This window comes from Populus trichocarpa, chromosome 11, assembly GCF_000002775.5.
Source record: "Populus trichocarpa isolate Nisqually-1 chromosome 11, P.trichocarpa_v4.1, whole genome shotgun sequence".
Classification (NCBI taxonomy): domain Eukaryota; kingdom Viridiplantae; phylum Streptophyta; class Magnoliopsida; order Malpighiales; family Salicaceae; genus Populus; species Populus trichocarpa.
In genome coordinates, this window is record NC_037295.2 from 8,945,984 (window position 1) to 8,963,322 (window position 17,339).

The following is a 17,339-nucleotide window of genomic DNA, read 5'->3' on the forward strand; positions in this document are numbered from 1 at the left end:
GACATTTCTTTGACTAGCAAGCATGATATCTAAAATCTTAGAACCTTAAATGAACTTTGCTAGCGTGGTATTCAATTTGTCCATTTTCCTTTTAAAGCCTTATTTTCCTCTTCAAGTTAGTTAACCTTGTTACTATTAATAACAATGCATGCTTTCTTTTCTAACGTGTTTTTTTCAACAAGTAAACATGTATGACTCTTTTTCAATGAACTATATTTATGGCTTAGCTTTTTAAATTCATCATATAATAATTCAAAGGCATTATGTAGTTCATCATAAGAGTGGTCAGACTCATCATCCGAAAAAGTACCTTATTATCGCTTTCAATTGTCATGAAACACATGTTTGCAACATGTTCTTCATCATCACTTGAGCTAGAGTCTGAGTCGTCACTCCATGTTGCTTTCATTGCTTGTTTATGATGATGGTTCTTCTTCTTGTTTTGAAAGAAAAGGCAATCGACCTTAACGTGTCCCGTCTTGTTGCACTTGTAGCTTCTAAATGCCACCTTACTAGATTCTTCCTTATTTTCATCCATCTTGAAATTTAAGAACTTTTTATTCCCTTGCTTCTTTCTTAAAAAATTCTAGAATTGACTTATTATAAGTGCAATGTTTTCTTCTACTTCATCATCATCATCATCATCATCATCACTATCAACATGGTGCATGGTTTTGAATGTCAAATTCTTATTTGGCTTCTTATCTAGTTCTTGCTTTTCCATGGTGATTTCATGAGTCATTAGTGAATCGATGAGCTCTTTCAATGGAAGTTTAGTGAGATCCTTAACTTCTCTGATTGTCATCACCTTTGCTTCCTGAGACTTTAGCAAGGACGTAAGAGTTTTGCTCACAATATCAGTATTAATATAAGTCCTATTAAGAGTATCCACACCAAGCAATTATACCACTTAAAGATATCTCATCTTCAAGATTTTTTTCTTGGTAGCAATACCTTATCAATATCAAAAGTTTATTCAAACTCTCAAGTGTTTACAATTATGATTTGTTTACAATAAGATTCACTCTCTCAAAGAGTAGATTATACAATTGAAAACTTTAATATTTATAGCTCATTCAATAGCATTTAGGATGATTGAAAATGTGTATATGTAATGAGTGTGAGATTTTATAATCTTATACTAGAATATAAAGATTTAATTTAGCACAACTTAGAGTATGTTAATATTGATGATTTCTAGTTGATTTTTCTTTTGGAATAACTTCTATATCATGTATGTTTAGAATCTCTACTTAATTTTGCATAAAAGAGAGTTATGTGTATGTGCATGCGCGCGCACGAGCATGTGTGTGTATTTCCAAAAAAAAACTAGATGTTAGAATGCCTTTGGCGCCTAAAGCGATCGACTGATTCAAATGACTATATAATTCTGTCGACCGGTTCCTGCAAAATTCTTAAGTGTTCATCACGAATGAACAGTAGTCAACCGGTTCACTTGATATGTCCAAGCAATCAACTAGTTAAGCTTAAAAACCAGTTTTGGTAGTTTCAAACCTAGTGAAACTTGAATCGGTTAAATGTATAACAATTATATTTATGCATGCAATGTGACGTGTGTGAATTCATTTTAATTTGCTATTGCGTAAAATATAAAGATTTAAAAATAACTCTAAAATGAATCCTTAATAACTAAGTATTCACTTGCTTTACATTTTGGACCTGTTGATAAATTTTTTCATTCAGTTCCATATGCTTGTTAATATGATTTTTATACAAAATCTGTTTAAATTTAATCTCATTTAAGCATATTATTACTTTATTTTTTATTTAATTATTATAGTCAAAATACACATACTGTCTGCCTTGGCCACACAAAATTTGTTCCATATCAAGAGGGACCAAATCAACAACACAGCAAGAAAACAAAGCAGAATTTAAAGATATGGTTCAAGAAAACTTGGAAAAGAAATATTCTAACAAATGCACATATTCTCCAAACCTCATAGTCATAGAGAGGAAGATGAGAATACTTAACAAATAAGAAAAGAATGGAAAAGGTATTTATCATTTTAGAAACCAGACTTCCAATTGCCACAGAAACAGGACAAAATTAATCTCAAGCGAAAACTGATGCTCACTCGGTTTGAGAATGCCGTAGACAATGCGATGAAATATTCCCACGCTCAACAAACCGTAAGAACAGATTGTCTGCCTCCTCTGACTTTCCTTCCTGCATTAGTTTCTTGCACACCTTCTCACACAACTTTAAATCAGGAATCAGACTTCGACTAAACATACGACAAGCCACTTTATATGCTGACAGAGGGATCCCTTTTCTCAAATAACTCTCCATTAGCACATGGCATGTGTTAGCATCAATTCTTGAGGCTGTTCTCAAAACCTTACCTAAGAGTTTATCAGCCGCCTCTAGGTTTCCAAAAGTACATAGCTTCTCAATAACTTGATTAAATGCAGTTCTACACTCTTGCCTTGTAAGCATTTTATCTAATAAATTTAATAAATCTTCCACCCTACCTATTTGACCATATCGATGAATCACTGTTCTATATGTTACTGGTGTAGGATCTATACCCTTCTTCAGCATCTTCAACGTAAGCTCAGTGGCCTCTTCTATTCTACCTTTCTTTCCTAATGCATCAATTATCGTCGTATAAGTGACTGCATCAGGGTGTTTGTTGCTTAGATACATGTCATCAAGCAAAGATAAAGCTGCTTCTATGTCATCCTGCTGACAAAATCTGTGAATTACAGTAGTAAAGTTTACAGCATTGACAGCACACCCCATGTTAAGACACTCCTCCATAAACTTTTTTGCCTCATCCACTCTGCCGATCCGGCAGAGAGACTGAAGTAGTAAGTTAATTTCAACTGGAGTTGGGAAAAAGCCCTTGCCAATCATCTCCCTCACCACATCACAAGCATCAGACAGCTTTCCTTCCCTCCGAAACCCATGCATCACAACACTATAGGTAATAGCATTTGGGGTCCACCACTGTTCCTCACTCGCCTTCATCATCTCCCTTGCCTCTGATGAGTTCCCCTTTTGACAAAGCCCTTTTAAGAAGGCTGTATATGATACAGTGTTTGGTTTGCAGCCATGCTTGTACATTTGCTGAAGCATCTTCCTAGCTTGACCAACCTCCCCAGCCTGAGAAAATCCATTAATAATTGCTGTGTAAGTCACAACATCAGGGATGCAGCCCCTTGTGAACATTTCATTCACAATTTCTTTCGCCTGGTCCATCCTTCCCTCCTTACAATATGAATCAACTATCGCACTATACCCAACCTTATCAACCTGAAAACCCCTTTTTTGTGCTTCTCTTAAAAACTGAAGTGCCTCATCTGCATGCTGATGCTTACAAAGCATATGTATTAATGTATTATAAGTAACCTGATCCGCTAACAACTTAGTATCCTCCATTTTCTCTATTACGTCCATCACTTCTCTGATCCTTCTGTTTTTGCAAAGGAAGCCCATTACAGTATAGTAACTAACTTTATCTGGGGAGCATCCTTTCAATGGCATTTCAGAAATTAGCTCCATGGCATCTTCAACCCTATGAAGATCACAATATCCCTTGATCAAACAGTTATAAGTGACAACATTTGGCATGATTCCAAGAAGTTGCATTCTCTCTAGAAATCTCAAAGCCTTTTCCAACATATTTGCCATCACCAAAACATGAATAGCAGTGTTACAAACCAACAAATTAGGTTCAATACCTGCTTTCTGCATCATGGTCAAGACCTGCATTGCATTCCTCAACTTACCAGCCCGACTATAAGACACCATCACACAACAAAAATCTTGAGGCGTACGCTGAATTCCCCTACGTACCATGAGCCGAAGAACCCTCCTAGCACCTTGACACAGTTTAGTTTTGCTAAGAACATCAAGCATCACACAGTACACAATTGGATCATGCCGATACCGCCATTGCCTGTCGGACCAAAAGAAGAAATCCAAAGCAACCCTTTCATCAGATTGAGACAGCAAAACAGCACAAACAAGTCGAGGCTTGAGGCCTCTTAGCAAGTGCCTCATTTTCCCTTCAAGCTTATGGTTCCAAGCCGACCTGCATTCAATCAACCTACAAATTTCTCTGACCAAAGGATGTCGAAATTCATCTTCGTGTATCTCAATTCTCCTCCAATCCTCATCCATTTTGGTGCCTTGATTCCTATCAGTACATGAACTGTTACCTTGGCCGCGTTCTTCATCAGATTCTTCAACCTCATCACTAAAACCATCAGAATAAACTTGACAGTGAGCATTGCTAAAATTAAAACCCATTTTTCCAAACCCATCATTAGCATCATAAGAATTCTCAGTTTCAACAAGATGGGAAGTGGAATTAGTAGTTGAAGAATCAGAATCAAAATAAGAATGAGGACCATGATTTGTTGAAGAAAAAAGTGAAAGAAACATATGAATATAGGGAAATGGGGTGGTGCGGTAATGCTTTTTGGCAGTATGAACAAAGTGAAAGAAAGGGATATAGGCTACAAGTTTTGGGAATTTGGAGTAAGGAACGAAATTATATAGCATTTTTTTTCTGAGTTTCAATGAATAAAAGTAAAAGGATGTGATTAACACAAGGAATGAAAGAGTAATCAGCTTCTCTGCCTCTGCATCTGCCCCTGAGGATCCATTCCAATGAAAAGCTTCCTTCAATATCTGACCTAATCTAATCCAAAAACATAACACTAAAACTGGAGATTGCTTTGTGGCTTCGCTTCGGACATTGAAAGGGACAGCGTTAATCAGTTAGAGAGGACTGAGGAGGGACTTCGAACACCATGTTTGTTTAAAGGAGGTTTTGAGAGGTCGGAAGAGAGAAAGTTTGGTAAAAAAAAACCCTCGATCTCGAACCTCTCAAGTAATTCAAAATTCATCGCACTTCAAATTGGGATTTTTTAAGGATTTAAGATTTGTTAAATGATATAAATATCCTTAACATAAAATAAAAAAATTTACTTTACACAAATATCTATTTTAATAATTTAATAATTAATAAAAAAATTTATAATCCTCTCATAAAAAAAGAGAAATTTTGAAATAATTTACTTATTTTTTTTACAATTATAATTACAATTAAGCTCATAATTACAATGTACATTCATTTCTAATTTACTCATTTTATTTATACCGTGGATTATAATAGGGTTTTTTTTCATTTTAGTTGTTAAATTTCTTTTATTGTTTCCTTTTATAAGATGATTTGGGTGTTTTGTTAGTGGGCAATTTCTTACATCCATGTGTTATAAGCATTTAAATGTTTTTATTAGATTAAAACTTGATCGAAAAACGATTCAATAAGATATAATTTTAACTAGATATAGGCTTATGCTATGTTGTGGGGCCATGTTTTTTTTTCACAAGCAATAATATTTATATGTCGCAAGCACATTTTAAAATATGAAAAGAAATCTACGATTCGAGTTATAGACCTTATTAAGTTAAATAAATTGATTTTTATTTTAGTTACATGATAAAAAAAATCAATAATAATAGTAAATCAATAAAAAAAAATTAAAAATGATCACAATAACTTGGAAAAAAAAAACTATTTGTTCAAAAGGGAAAAAACAATGTAGTTTAATTTTTAACTAACTAAATATGAAAGAGTGAAATTGGATATAGCCCAAGGCAACCCATGTTAGCATGGTATGCATGTAACTTGGGTAATAAATGATGAGTCAACTTAGGTTAACCCTTTAAACACACTTTTCAAGTCATCAGTTTGGGATAACCTGATAGAAAATAAATAGAAGAAAACCACAAAGCTCATTAAAAAAATAATGTCAAACAATTAAATCATAAAGAAATAAGTAAAAAAAAAAAATATCAACCCATATTAACTTTTCAAACACGTGACCAATGTCATTAGACTAAAAACATCATATATGAAAAAACCACAAAGCTCAATTCTCAACTTGTAATGCTTCAAACTTTTATTGCAATTTCACCTGTCAAATAATGCATGTACATGAGAAATAAGGTCAATTATATATATATATATATATATATATATATATATATATATATATATATATATATATCATAATGATAGACAATGTTATATTCATTATATCTTTAATGTTGTCATTTGTCTTCCCTTTCACATCTATGAGGGTGTTGAAAATATTCTCAAACACGTTCTTTTTTATATGTATGACGTCAAGGTTATGGCGGAGAAGATTGATCTTCCAATAAGGAAGCTTCCACAAAATAATTTGCTTTACCTAGTTGTGGGTCAAACCAAAACAAGAAAACTTCTACTTACCAGATTGGAAACCAAACACAATGCAATTCTTCACTAAAAAGACGCAGGGGTGCAACATCCTTTTCAACTCTGCCAACAAAGAAATATTTTCTATTCTTTCTTTACCAGTGATTTGTTGGCAAGAAACAATGGTGGCAGTTAGAAAAAAAAGCTTTATCTCTGTTTGTTAGCGTGAATGCCTTGTTGTTTTCCATGTAGTATGAACATGTTAGTTTTCCATGCGTGCTCCAACCAGAAACCATTTCATAAGTTGGAAAATCATTGATAGTCCACATCAAAGCTGCCCTCATAAGAAAATTATGTTTTCTCGATATAACATAAATCAAAGCTTCGGAGGATCACAACTGCGTCAACTTATCAATCAACAGTCAAAGACAAACATTTATATTCCGTCCCGGACTGCTCGGATCAGGTATCACCGTAGATAAAAACATGAACTTTAGCCTCATACACATCCCTGGTTGCAAGTTATAAACCGTGAGTATGATCGGCCAACAAAAATAAGGAGCGGAAAACGACCCAAATAGGTTGAATCCGTCTATACACAACCCAAGATGCATGTTCCTTGATTCAATTGAAAGTGAGGATGCACACTGTTAAAGTGTTTCCATACTTCGCCATCAAAAGAATGCACCATCACTCCATCAACCGCAACATGTGATTGGTGTCATATCATGTACTCAGCAGTCCTTGGTGACATGACTAACCTCTGCAGTCTAGGTGTGATTGGGAAGTATCTAAGTTTTTTATATACCATGAGAGTCTTTCCCGTGCCAGTTCTGGGTTTGCAATGGGAATGCCCACATGTCATTTACTCGGTCAGCTCAGCATTTTCAAGGTAGTACAACATGCAGAAGTTAGAGCACATGTCAATTTTCTAATATCCTAAACCGAGGAGTTTCATCATGGACTTAGCAGCGTAGAAGTTCTCTTTCAACCTGTTCTCTTTAGGTAAAATACTTCTCATCCATTTGACAATTATGTCACAACTGGCCTCACTCAACCCACAATCCGACTTGATGGTGAACACCTATGTGATGACCGATAATTTACTATGATTTGTGCAGTCATCCCATAATAGTTCATCAGAATTTTTAACAGATCAAAAAATCTGGTCGCGTTTGCATTATGTTCTTCTTCTATAATTGGACATTGACTGGCATTACCTTAATTCATTCTCATTGCATCCATAACCATATTCCTGTAAGGAATACTATTGTCATTTACAACTCCATGTATGTTGCTAGCACTAGAAGTTGATCCAACCATCCTTTCTACCATGCTCTCATTACAAACAAATAGTTCTCCGTGTGCATACCAACACAGGTAATTCTCCATGAACCCCTTATGGAGAAGATGCATCATTACAATATCTGGATGCATATACTTTTTATTTTTACACTTTCTGCATGGACACCTAATACCGCCTCCACTAAAATTTCTCGGAATAGATGTTGCAAAATTAATAAAATCCTAAACCCCATTACAATAATCCATCCTCTGCAATCCTTGTGGTGAATCTCGATACATCCATGAATGATCATTCATGACTTCTACCTAACCTCTATAAAATAATGATGACAACATGTATTAATTAACTATGTTAAGTAAATAAATTTGCAAAAATATTGGTTTAACTCGAGATTATCCAACAAACTAATTAAAACTTCTCTATATTCATTATCAATGTTCATACAAATTTATACACATAAATTTACGGAAATTACAACTCCGCAAATTGATAAAAATTAAAACGGACCCGTTAAACAAGCTATTATTTATTTCATCACAACACATCTAATTCGGTAATTTGATATAAGTTTCAACAATTTACAAACAAATACAATTTTATAAAATCTAAAACAAACCATAACAAGCACAAAATTATACATTCATACGACAAGTTTGTTTGAGAAAAAAACAATAAACATGTATATACACTAACAAAATACATATACTAAAAAAAACATTAAATAATAATAAAATTGACATTTTAATGTTAAAATTAAAAAAAAAAAGATAAATTTACTTACAAAAAACGACAAAATCCACAATAAATCAGAACACGGATGTTGTGACTACAAAAGTTAAAGAATGATGACTTGTGTTGAGAAGAGGGGGATAGTTTAGGGGGGTGAGTGTTTGCAGCTAGGGGGGTAGAGCAGTTTCTTTAGATGCAAGGGTGGGGGAAGAAGAAGGAGAAATAGGGGAGGGGAGGGGAGGGTCAGTAGCGTGGTGATATATTAACTTTTACATATGGAATCACCGACAGAAGTTTTTCGTCGGTGATTTCCTCTGCGATTCTGTCAGTGAAGGGGTCACGTCACTGTACTGAGATCCCGGTTTGAATCCCTCGGTAATTCCATCGATAAAATCACTCTAAAAAACTTCCACGTATCGACCTGTTTTTTTTTCAAAATTCTAAATAGACCCTCGGTAATTATATCGGTATATACCGACAGAATTGTTCCGTCGGTAAATACCGACAACATTACCGAGGGATTTACATCCGTCGGTAAATATTACCGTAAATTCCCGACAGAAAAATTTCATCGGTAAGTCCATTGATTTTAGTTGAATTTCTAGTAGTGTAAGGCTTGTTTGGATCAGCCCAAGGAGCCATTAATAACATGGAAAACTTTTCTTGTTCATGGTGAAATTAAGATGGTAACAAAAGTTTTAAGTAGAGTACAGCAGATCAAATGGCTTATTAAAGGGAGAAACTAATCATTTCATTTCAAATTCAAAATTGAAAAAAATACACTAATTAACAAATCCAACTAATTAATTAAATGGTGGAAGTAAAAATAATTGATGCAGCGCCTTGGCAACTGTAGACTCGTAAGAGCATATATATATATATGAAAGAGTTTGAAGAGATTGGAAAAAAGGAAGTGAAAAACAAAATGCAGATTTTGATTTGAACAGTGGAAGTTTTTACTGTTTTATTGAACTGAAAAATATCGTTGATTGCTTACACATTTCAACAATCTTTACACGTTTAAATAGACTTGAAACAAACTGAAATTGCTGGTTTGTAGCACTACAATGTGCCACGTTCAGCTGACCACTAACATAAATGTACCATGTTCAGCTAACAACATAACTGACTCCTAAAGACTAGTTCACGTCCTGAAGACCAGCTCTAGTCTTTTATTTCAGCAGAATTAAAATAACAAAGACAGACAATACTAAAATAAAACAAAGGCAGCAACTTAAGGCATAACTCCAACACTCCTCCTTGCATTAAGGGCTGCATACTCCTATCAGCTTTGTGAGAAATTCGAACATGTTAGCAGGAAGTGCTTTGGTAAACAAATCAGCCATTTGATCTTCAGTCCTACAATAAAGTAGCTTAACATCTCCATTCTTCTGCACCTCTCGGATAAAATATAATTTGATGTTGAAATGTTTGGTTTTCCCATGAAACACAGGATTGTTAGAGATTGCTATAGCTGCTTGATTGTCAACTGAGATTTCAGTTGCTTCTTCCTCTTCCATATGTAGATCACGCAGTAACTTTTGAAGCCATAAAGCTTGGTTAACTGCAGCTGTGGCAGCAATGAACTCTGCCTCTGCAGTTGATTGTGCAACAATGCTTTGCTTCTTGGATGACCATGAAAATATTGCTGAGCCTAGATTGAAACAAAAACCAGAAGTGCTTTTCATGTCATCAATGAATCCACCCCAATCACTGTCAGAAAAGCCATGCAATTTCAGTGTTTTACATTGCATAAATTTAACACCAAAACTGCATGTTCCTTTGATGTATCGCAGGATACGTTTGGCTGCCCTCATATGTAGCTCACTTGGACAATGCATAAACCTTGATAGAAGGTTTGTTGCATAAAAAATGTCAGGTCGGGTTGCTGTCAAATACAGCAAGCAATCAATCAAGCTTCTGTACTTTTCTTCATTTACCCTGGCAGTCTCATCCTCTTTGCTGAATTTATCCTTCTGATTCATTGGAGTAGCAGTTGGTTTGCAATTCTCCATTTGGAATTTCTTCAAAATCTCCTTCGTATATTTTTCTTGACCAATGAAGATCACTCCTTTGCTTTGTTTAATCTCCATGCCAAGAAAAAAACTCATGAGTCCAAGGTCACTCATTTCGAAAGCTTGCATCATGTCCTGGTTGAACCTTTCAATTTGCTGCAAATTACTTCCAGTTACAAGTAAATCATCAACATAGAGGGACACGATAAGAACATCATCATCAATTTTCTTCACATAGAGGGTTAATTCAGAAAGACTTTTCTGAAATCCAAACCCTGTCAAGTAGTCATCAATTCGGCCATACCAAGCCCTTGGTGCCTGTTTTAATCCATAAAGTGCCTTCTTCAGCATGTACACCTTGTCTTCTTCTCCTTGAACAACAAATCCAGCAGGTTGTTCAACATAAATTTCTTCTTGTAAATCGCCATTGAGGAAGGCTGATTTTACGTCCATCTGGAACACTTTCCAGTTTTTGTGTGCAGCAACAGCAAGCAACAATCTGATGGTGTCCATCCTTGCTACTGGAGCGAATGTGTCTGAATAATCCACCCCATACACTTGAGCATACCCCTTGACAACCAGCCTTGCCTTGAATTTGTTGATGGAGCTGTCAGCATTCAGTTTAGGTCCTGAAAATCCACTTGACGCCAATAATGTTCTTGTCTGCAGGTCGATCAACAAGTTCCCACGTATGATTCTTTTCAATCATGTGTATTTCCTCCTTCATTGCTTCCTGCCATGCTGGATTCATCTGCGCATCTTCATAATTTTCTGGTTCACAAACAGCCACATTGCTCCTTTGATAGATTTCTTCAAGTGATCTGGTGCCTCGTACTGGTGATTCATCAATTGATTCATCAATTGATTCATTTTGCAGGGGAGTAATAATTTGATCATCAAGCACCGTGATCTCTTGTGTTTCATCGCAGTTCCATTTGTCGTCTTCATGGAACTGCACATCCCGTGTAATTGTAATCTTCTGGGTTTGAGGGAGGTATACTTTATAGGCTTTAGAAATTGTGCTATAGCCAACAAAGATACCTTGCATTGCCTTCTTGTCCAGCTTGTCCCTCTTAATCTGTGGAATGTGAACAAAACATGTGCTGCCAAAAACCTTAAGAAAACTAAGTGAGGGTTTGTACTTATACCACACTTCAAAAGGAGTTTTTTCTGCCAAAAGCTTTGTTGGGAGACGATTTTACAGGAATACTGCTGTGTTAGCAGCTTCTGCCCAAAAAAATTTAGGCAAGTTCTTCTCATGTAGCATGCATCTAGCCATCTCCATTATGTATCGATTTCTTCTCTCACTAACCCCATTCTGCTCTGGAGTGTAAGGGGTTGTGAGTTGATGCTCAATGCCAGCTTCTTCACAATAAAGATTGAATTCTGTTGATGTGTATTCTCTGCCATTGTCTGAACGAATTGCTTGAATTCTGCAGTTGCTTTGATTCTCCACATTCTTCTTGAATCTCCAGAAAATTCCAGCCACCTCTGATTTGAATTTCATGAAATAAATCCAGCACATTCGAGAGAAATCGTCAATAAACAGCAGGTAATATTTACTGCCATTTAATGATGGTGTGCTTAGAGGACCAGCCACATCGGTATGAATCAGCTGCAGCTTTTGGGATGATCTCCAAGTTGATCTCGGAAATGATTTTCTATTCTGCTTACCAAACTGACAAGCATAACAGTTCAATGTAATTTCAGTAAATGGAGGTATACCTCTGACAGCCTCAGAATTCTTCATGGTAAGCATCCTTTGTTGATGGCAGTGTCCCAACCTTTTGTGCCATAACTTAGTATAATTGAGTTTTGTTGGGAAAGCATTATGCTCCTCCTCAAATGGCAGAAATGAGAAACTTTTGCTCTTCATTCTAACTTGTAGAATTTTACACCCAGCAGCATAAAAAATACAGCAATGTTGATTTTCAAAAATCACCTTCATTCCTTTCTCAATTAATTGCCCCACACTCAACAAATTCTGATCTATATTAGGCACATAAAGAACATCTGCAATTGTTTTTGTACCTGAATTTGTTGTGATGGCAATTGTTCCCTTTCCCTTTGCTTCAATGCATTCACCATTTCCAATTCTGACTTTTGCAGCTTCTGTAGGCTGCAAATTTCGGAAAAGACTTTTATCAAAAGTCATGTGGTTGGTGCAACCACTATCAATTAGCCAATGGTCTGAGGTGGTTTGAACCGAGAAGCATGCAGCCACAAACATCTGATCCTCATCATCTTGGTTCAGCGACTTGAGCATCTTCTTCTTGTTTTTGATTTTTGAATCTGCATATTATTGCCTCATGTCCTAGTTGATTGCACTTGTTGCACCTTGCATCAGGCCTCTTCCAGCATTTGAATAGGTGGGTGACCACTCTTGTTGCAGTGTTGACAAGGTGGAAAATTCCTTTTAATAAATTTTCCTTTGTTGTAACCTTGATTTGGTTTAATGCTGCCTGAAGCTGCGTTCTTCCTGAAGAACTTCTTCTTGTCATAGTCTGCAAATTTTGCTTGCAAAGCACCTTCAATTGCATGATCCTGCCTCATAAGCCTTCTCTGCTCCTGAGCTTGTAAGGCATTTAGCAACTCTGTCAATGTAATTTTTGACAGGTCTTTAGTATTCTCCAATGTTGTAACTGAAGCTTCATACTTTTCTGGTACTGTGACCAGAAGTTTTTCAACAATTCTGGAATCTGCAAATGATGTTCCCAGCAGCCTAACTCTGTTAGCAATCCCCATCAATTTGTCTGAGTACTCCTTTATAGTCTCAGAATCCTTCATCCTTTGCAGCTCAAATTCACGTATCAAGTTTAAGCTTTGCATTCCACGAATTCTTTCATCTCCTGCATATTCCTTCTTCAAGTAATCCCAAACATCCTTTGCTGATTGAAGTGACATGATCCTGGTGAAAATGGTTGTGGAAACAGCAGCAAACAGACATGCCTTCGCCTTCGATTTCTTGGTCTTTCTCTCCTTATGACTTTTGATCTGAGTCATAGTTGGATTATTAGGCAGTGGTGGCACCTCATAATCCTCTTCAACAGCTTCCTACAAATCTAAGGCTTCTAGGTGAGTTTCCATTCTTACTGCCCATAGTTGAAAATTCTCTCCATTGAAGATTGGAGGAGAAATATGGGTGAAACTTGATTCAGAATCCATCACAGGCCCTTCAAGAAAATTGCTTTGATACCAATTGAAAGAGTTTGAAGAGATTGAAAAAAAGAAGTGAAAAACAGAATGCAGATTTTGATTTGAACAGTGGAAGTTTTTACTGTTTTATTGAACTGAAAAATATCGTTGATTGCTTACACATTTCAGCAATCTTTACACGTTTAAATAGACTTGAAACAAACTGAAATTGCTGGTTTGTAGCACTACAATGTGCCACGTTCAGCTGACCACTAACATGACCACTAACATAAATGTACCATGTTCAGCTAACAACATAATTGACTCCTAAAGACTAGTTCATGTCCTGAAGACCAGCTCTAGTCTTTTATTTCAGCAGAATTAAAATAACAAAGACAGACAATACTAAAATAAAACAAAGGCAGCAACTTAAGGCATAACTCCAACAATATATATATATATATATAACAAAGATAACAATAAGACAGAATTGGTGTCAATCTAAGCGTGCTTCTGTGCCAACTCCAGTATGCACTGGCTGAGTTCCTTAGGCTTAGAAAAGACTGCCATATGATCTGCAGGAATCTCCATCACTTCCTTAACCTCATTTTGTTCAATCATGTAGCGTTGCAACGACGGAGAAAGCAATATATCCTCAGTACAGACAATATAAACTCGGGGAACGGATCCATATCTGTCTTCAGTGAACTTGTTTGCTTTGGACAGACTTTCAACGAACATTGATCCTGGTCTGTTTAAAAGCGCTTGGAGAGTAAGATCCTGCGATATTGAACAAGAAAAGTATCTTAAGAACAAGTACTACATAGTTAATTTCTACTGTATATATGGAATAGCTGAGCGGTTCAAGTTTTAAAATTTGTGTACTGCACCTCAATTGGGGTGAGCTGAAACGGCGTGGATGAAACCACTGCAGTGTCTTGCTCTTCGTCTGCACCGGAAATGCTTTCAATAAACTAACAAATTGGCCAAAAAAACCGGTTTCGTCGATGTCAGAGATTAAAACACAGTAATGTTCATGCAAGACATTAAAATGAAATGATTGTTATTGTAAAACTATTTAAACACACCGTCCGTAGCGAGCAAGTAATTAAGCAAGTACCTTCTCTAACATATACGATGGCTGGTGCTGAGTATCAGGCAAGATTGCAGTAACAAAAACAGCAAGAGAAATCTTCTCTGGGAACTTCTCCATGGCGAAGGCCAGGTTCAAGCCACCCAAACTATGGCCCACCAATACAACCTTTTCATTTTCAGGTAAGTTGGCCATGAACTCAATCAAGGGCTCGTTATACTGGTCAAAAGTTCGAACTTCTTCGAGTGTTTTTGTGTTCACCCCTGATGCACTCATGTCAAGAGCTGTGATGCTGTGGCCGGCTGCCTCTAGCATTGGCTTCACCTTGTACCACACCCAAGCTCCTGCGGAAGAACCGTGTATTAAAACAAGATGGGCTGCTTGGTTGTTGATGTCTCCCATTCTTTTTGGTTCGGCTAATTGATAGAACGTAATAATGTAATGTAATGGATTTTTGGTTTGGCTAATTACCAACGTAATAGTATTGCAATGGCTTGGTAGTGCCTAATGATCTTGATGCTTGGAGGTATATAAAGAGAGAGTACCATGCATGTATAGAAAAGTCGACATTTGAAAATTCCAAGCGGGATGATTTTGACCAAGAAATCCTAGGCACTATCTTCTTTGACTAGTCATTCATTCATTCATTCATTCATGCATGCATTCTTGATATACCCAGGCATTCTTGAAATTGAAGAATGCCAAAAATATATTAAAAGGGAAGCTGAAAGACAAATGTTTGCGAGATGAAAGACAAATGTTTCCTCATTATTTGTCTTTCAGCTTTAAATGACTAGTCTTATATTCTTTGTAGAATAACTTCCAAAAAATGGCCAACTAGACTTTTCTTCTTTGACAACGTTCAATAATTCTTCTCACACAGTTATAGACTCTTGCCCAACACATGTGGTAGCTAGACCCTTGCTTAACTTTCTTTTTTGGCATTTAGTTTTTCCTATTATTAAAATATATAAATACAACTTTTGGGTTGTTTTATGTGCTTCTATCGATAAATACAAGGCCCTGTTTGTTTGTAAGAAAGTAGTTTATTTTTGGAAAGTGAATTCCAGGAAAGTATTTTCCGATGTTTGGTAGTGTAATGGAAAATAAGTTAGAAAACATTTTCCAGTATTTGGTTATGTCATGGAAAATGAGCTGGAAAATAACTTATTAATGTTTTATTTTTCTCATGTTTATTAAAATAATGAGGAACAAATCTTACAAATTAAAAAGTTGAATGAGAATAAAATTGAAAAAATATATAATTTCATAAATTATCTCAAATAAAATAAATAATAATCAAAATAATAGAGATCAAATCTAAAAAATTAAAAAAAAAATGAAAGATGAAGAAATTAAAATAAAACTAATTAACATTTCATAAATTATTTCAAATTAAATAAGTAACAATCAAAAGAATGAGGACCAAATTTGATAGATAAAAAAATTCAATAAAAAAATGATAAGGAAAAAGCAAATAGCAATTATAAAAATAAGGACCAAAATTAATATAAAAAATAAATTTTAAGAGATGAAATTGAAAAATAAATATTCAAAACAAATTATATATAGCAATCAAAAGTTTGAGGATCAAATTTGATATAATCAGCAAATAATGACATTTCTAAATTTTTTACAACTTCCGGAAAGTGTTTTCCGCCCAAATTTTCTAGGAAAACACTTTCCTGAAAACCAAGCCAAATTTTCCTTTGACTGGAAAGTGTTTTCCGTTGACCAACTTTTCTAATGGCAAACAAACACAGGAAAGTTTGGAAAGTGGTTTCCCGGAAACCACTTTCCGGAAAACAAATACAGCCAAAAGGGAAAACACTTTCCTGGAAACCAAACCAAATTTTTCTTTGACTGGAAAGTGTTTTTCGTTGACCGGAAAGTGTTTTTCGTTGACCAACTTTCCTAATGGCAAACAAACACAGGAAAGTTTGGAAAGTGGTTTCCCGGAAACTACTTTCCAAAAAACAAACAAGGCCAAATACAGGGATCCTCATCCATCCATTAGAAGAAAAGGTTCTCCTAACTACCATTTTTCTTGAACTTGCAGCAAAAACAACAGCTATCTTATTTATGCTGTAAAGAAAATTATAAAATTATAATTATGAAATTTTTATTGTATCAAAATATTATTTCTAAAATATTCTTGGTCAATGTTCTCTTATATACTAGACATTCATTAGAGTCGTAGAGATTGATATATATTATGTTCTTTTCTTTACGAAAGGAAGAAGTTATTATCATATAAGGGATACCTAGAATTAATATGTATGTGTTTGTCATAAAATATGTATGTTGAACTAACCCGCATGAGAATTCCATATAGAAAGATCATGTATGTCTATGGAAAGGCTCACGTGACGGTACTTGTGTAAGTGATTCTTAAACTTGGGATCACTAAGTCATCTTATATAGAAAATTTTATGCTTTGATCATGTTACAAGTTAGTGGAATGAGATTTTAAAAGAGTTTCAGATCTTATTCAAACTATCAATGACTATTATATACAGAACAAGCATGATTTAACATGGCAGACATACTCCATGCTTTATTGTTAAATCGGAACATTATTGATGAAAGGATATTAATTACACTGAGAAATCGATCACTGAAAACTTAAGTTAAACCACTAATGACTTTTATAATATTTAGGGGATCATGACACGTTGCTAGACGATGCACGTGATCTTCAAATATAGATTAATCAATTGTTGAATTGATAATAAATTAAATTTATTTAATTCTATTTAATTATAATTATAATTTATATTTATATTTGGGTCAACATACTAGAAACCTAATGGGTCACACATTAAGAACTATTAGTTAGAAAT

General features: G+C 35.2%; 2 protein-coding genes across 2 annotated transcripts; both read right to left on the reverse strand.

Annotated features, from left to right (window-relative positions):
* Positions 1-1,894: 1,894 nt before the first annotated feature.
* On the reverse strand, positions 1,895-4,888 carry LOC7497054 (pentatricopeptide repeat-containing protein At1g09900). Its single transcript, XM_002316682.4, has one exon. It carries the CDS (start codon positions 4,532-4,534, stop codon positions 2,096-2,098), a length of 2,439 nt encoding a protein of 812 aa, XP_002316718.2. The 5' UTR covers positions 4,535-4,888; the 3' UTR covers positions 1,895-2,095.
* Positions 4,889-13,518: 8,630 nt separating this feature from the next.
* On the reverse strand, positions 13,519-14,990 carry LOC7495315 (methylesterase 8). Its single transcript, XM_002316681.3, has 3 exons — positions 14,524-14,990; positions 14,294-14,377; positions 13,519-14,183 (listed from the first exon to the last, which is right to left on the reverse strand). The coding sequence occupies exons 1-3, from the start codon at positions 14,896-14,898 to the stop codon at positions 13,905-13,907; spliced, it is 738 nt and encodes a 245-aa protein (XP_002316717.1). The 5' UTR covers positions 14,899-14,990; the 3' UTR covers positions 13,519-13,904.
* Positions 14,991-17,339: the final 2,349 nt, after the last annotated feature.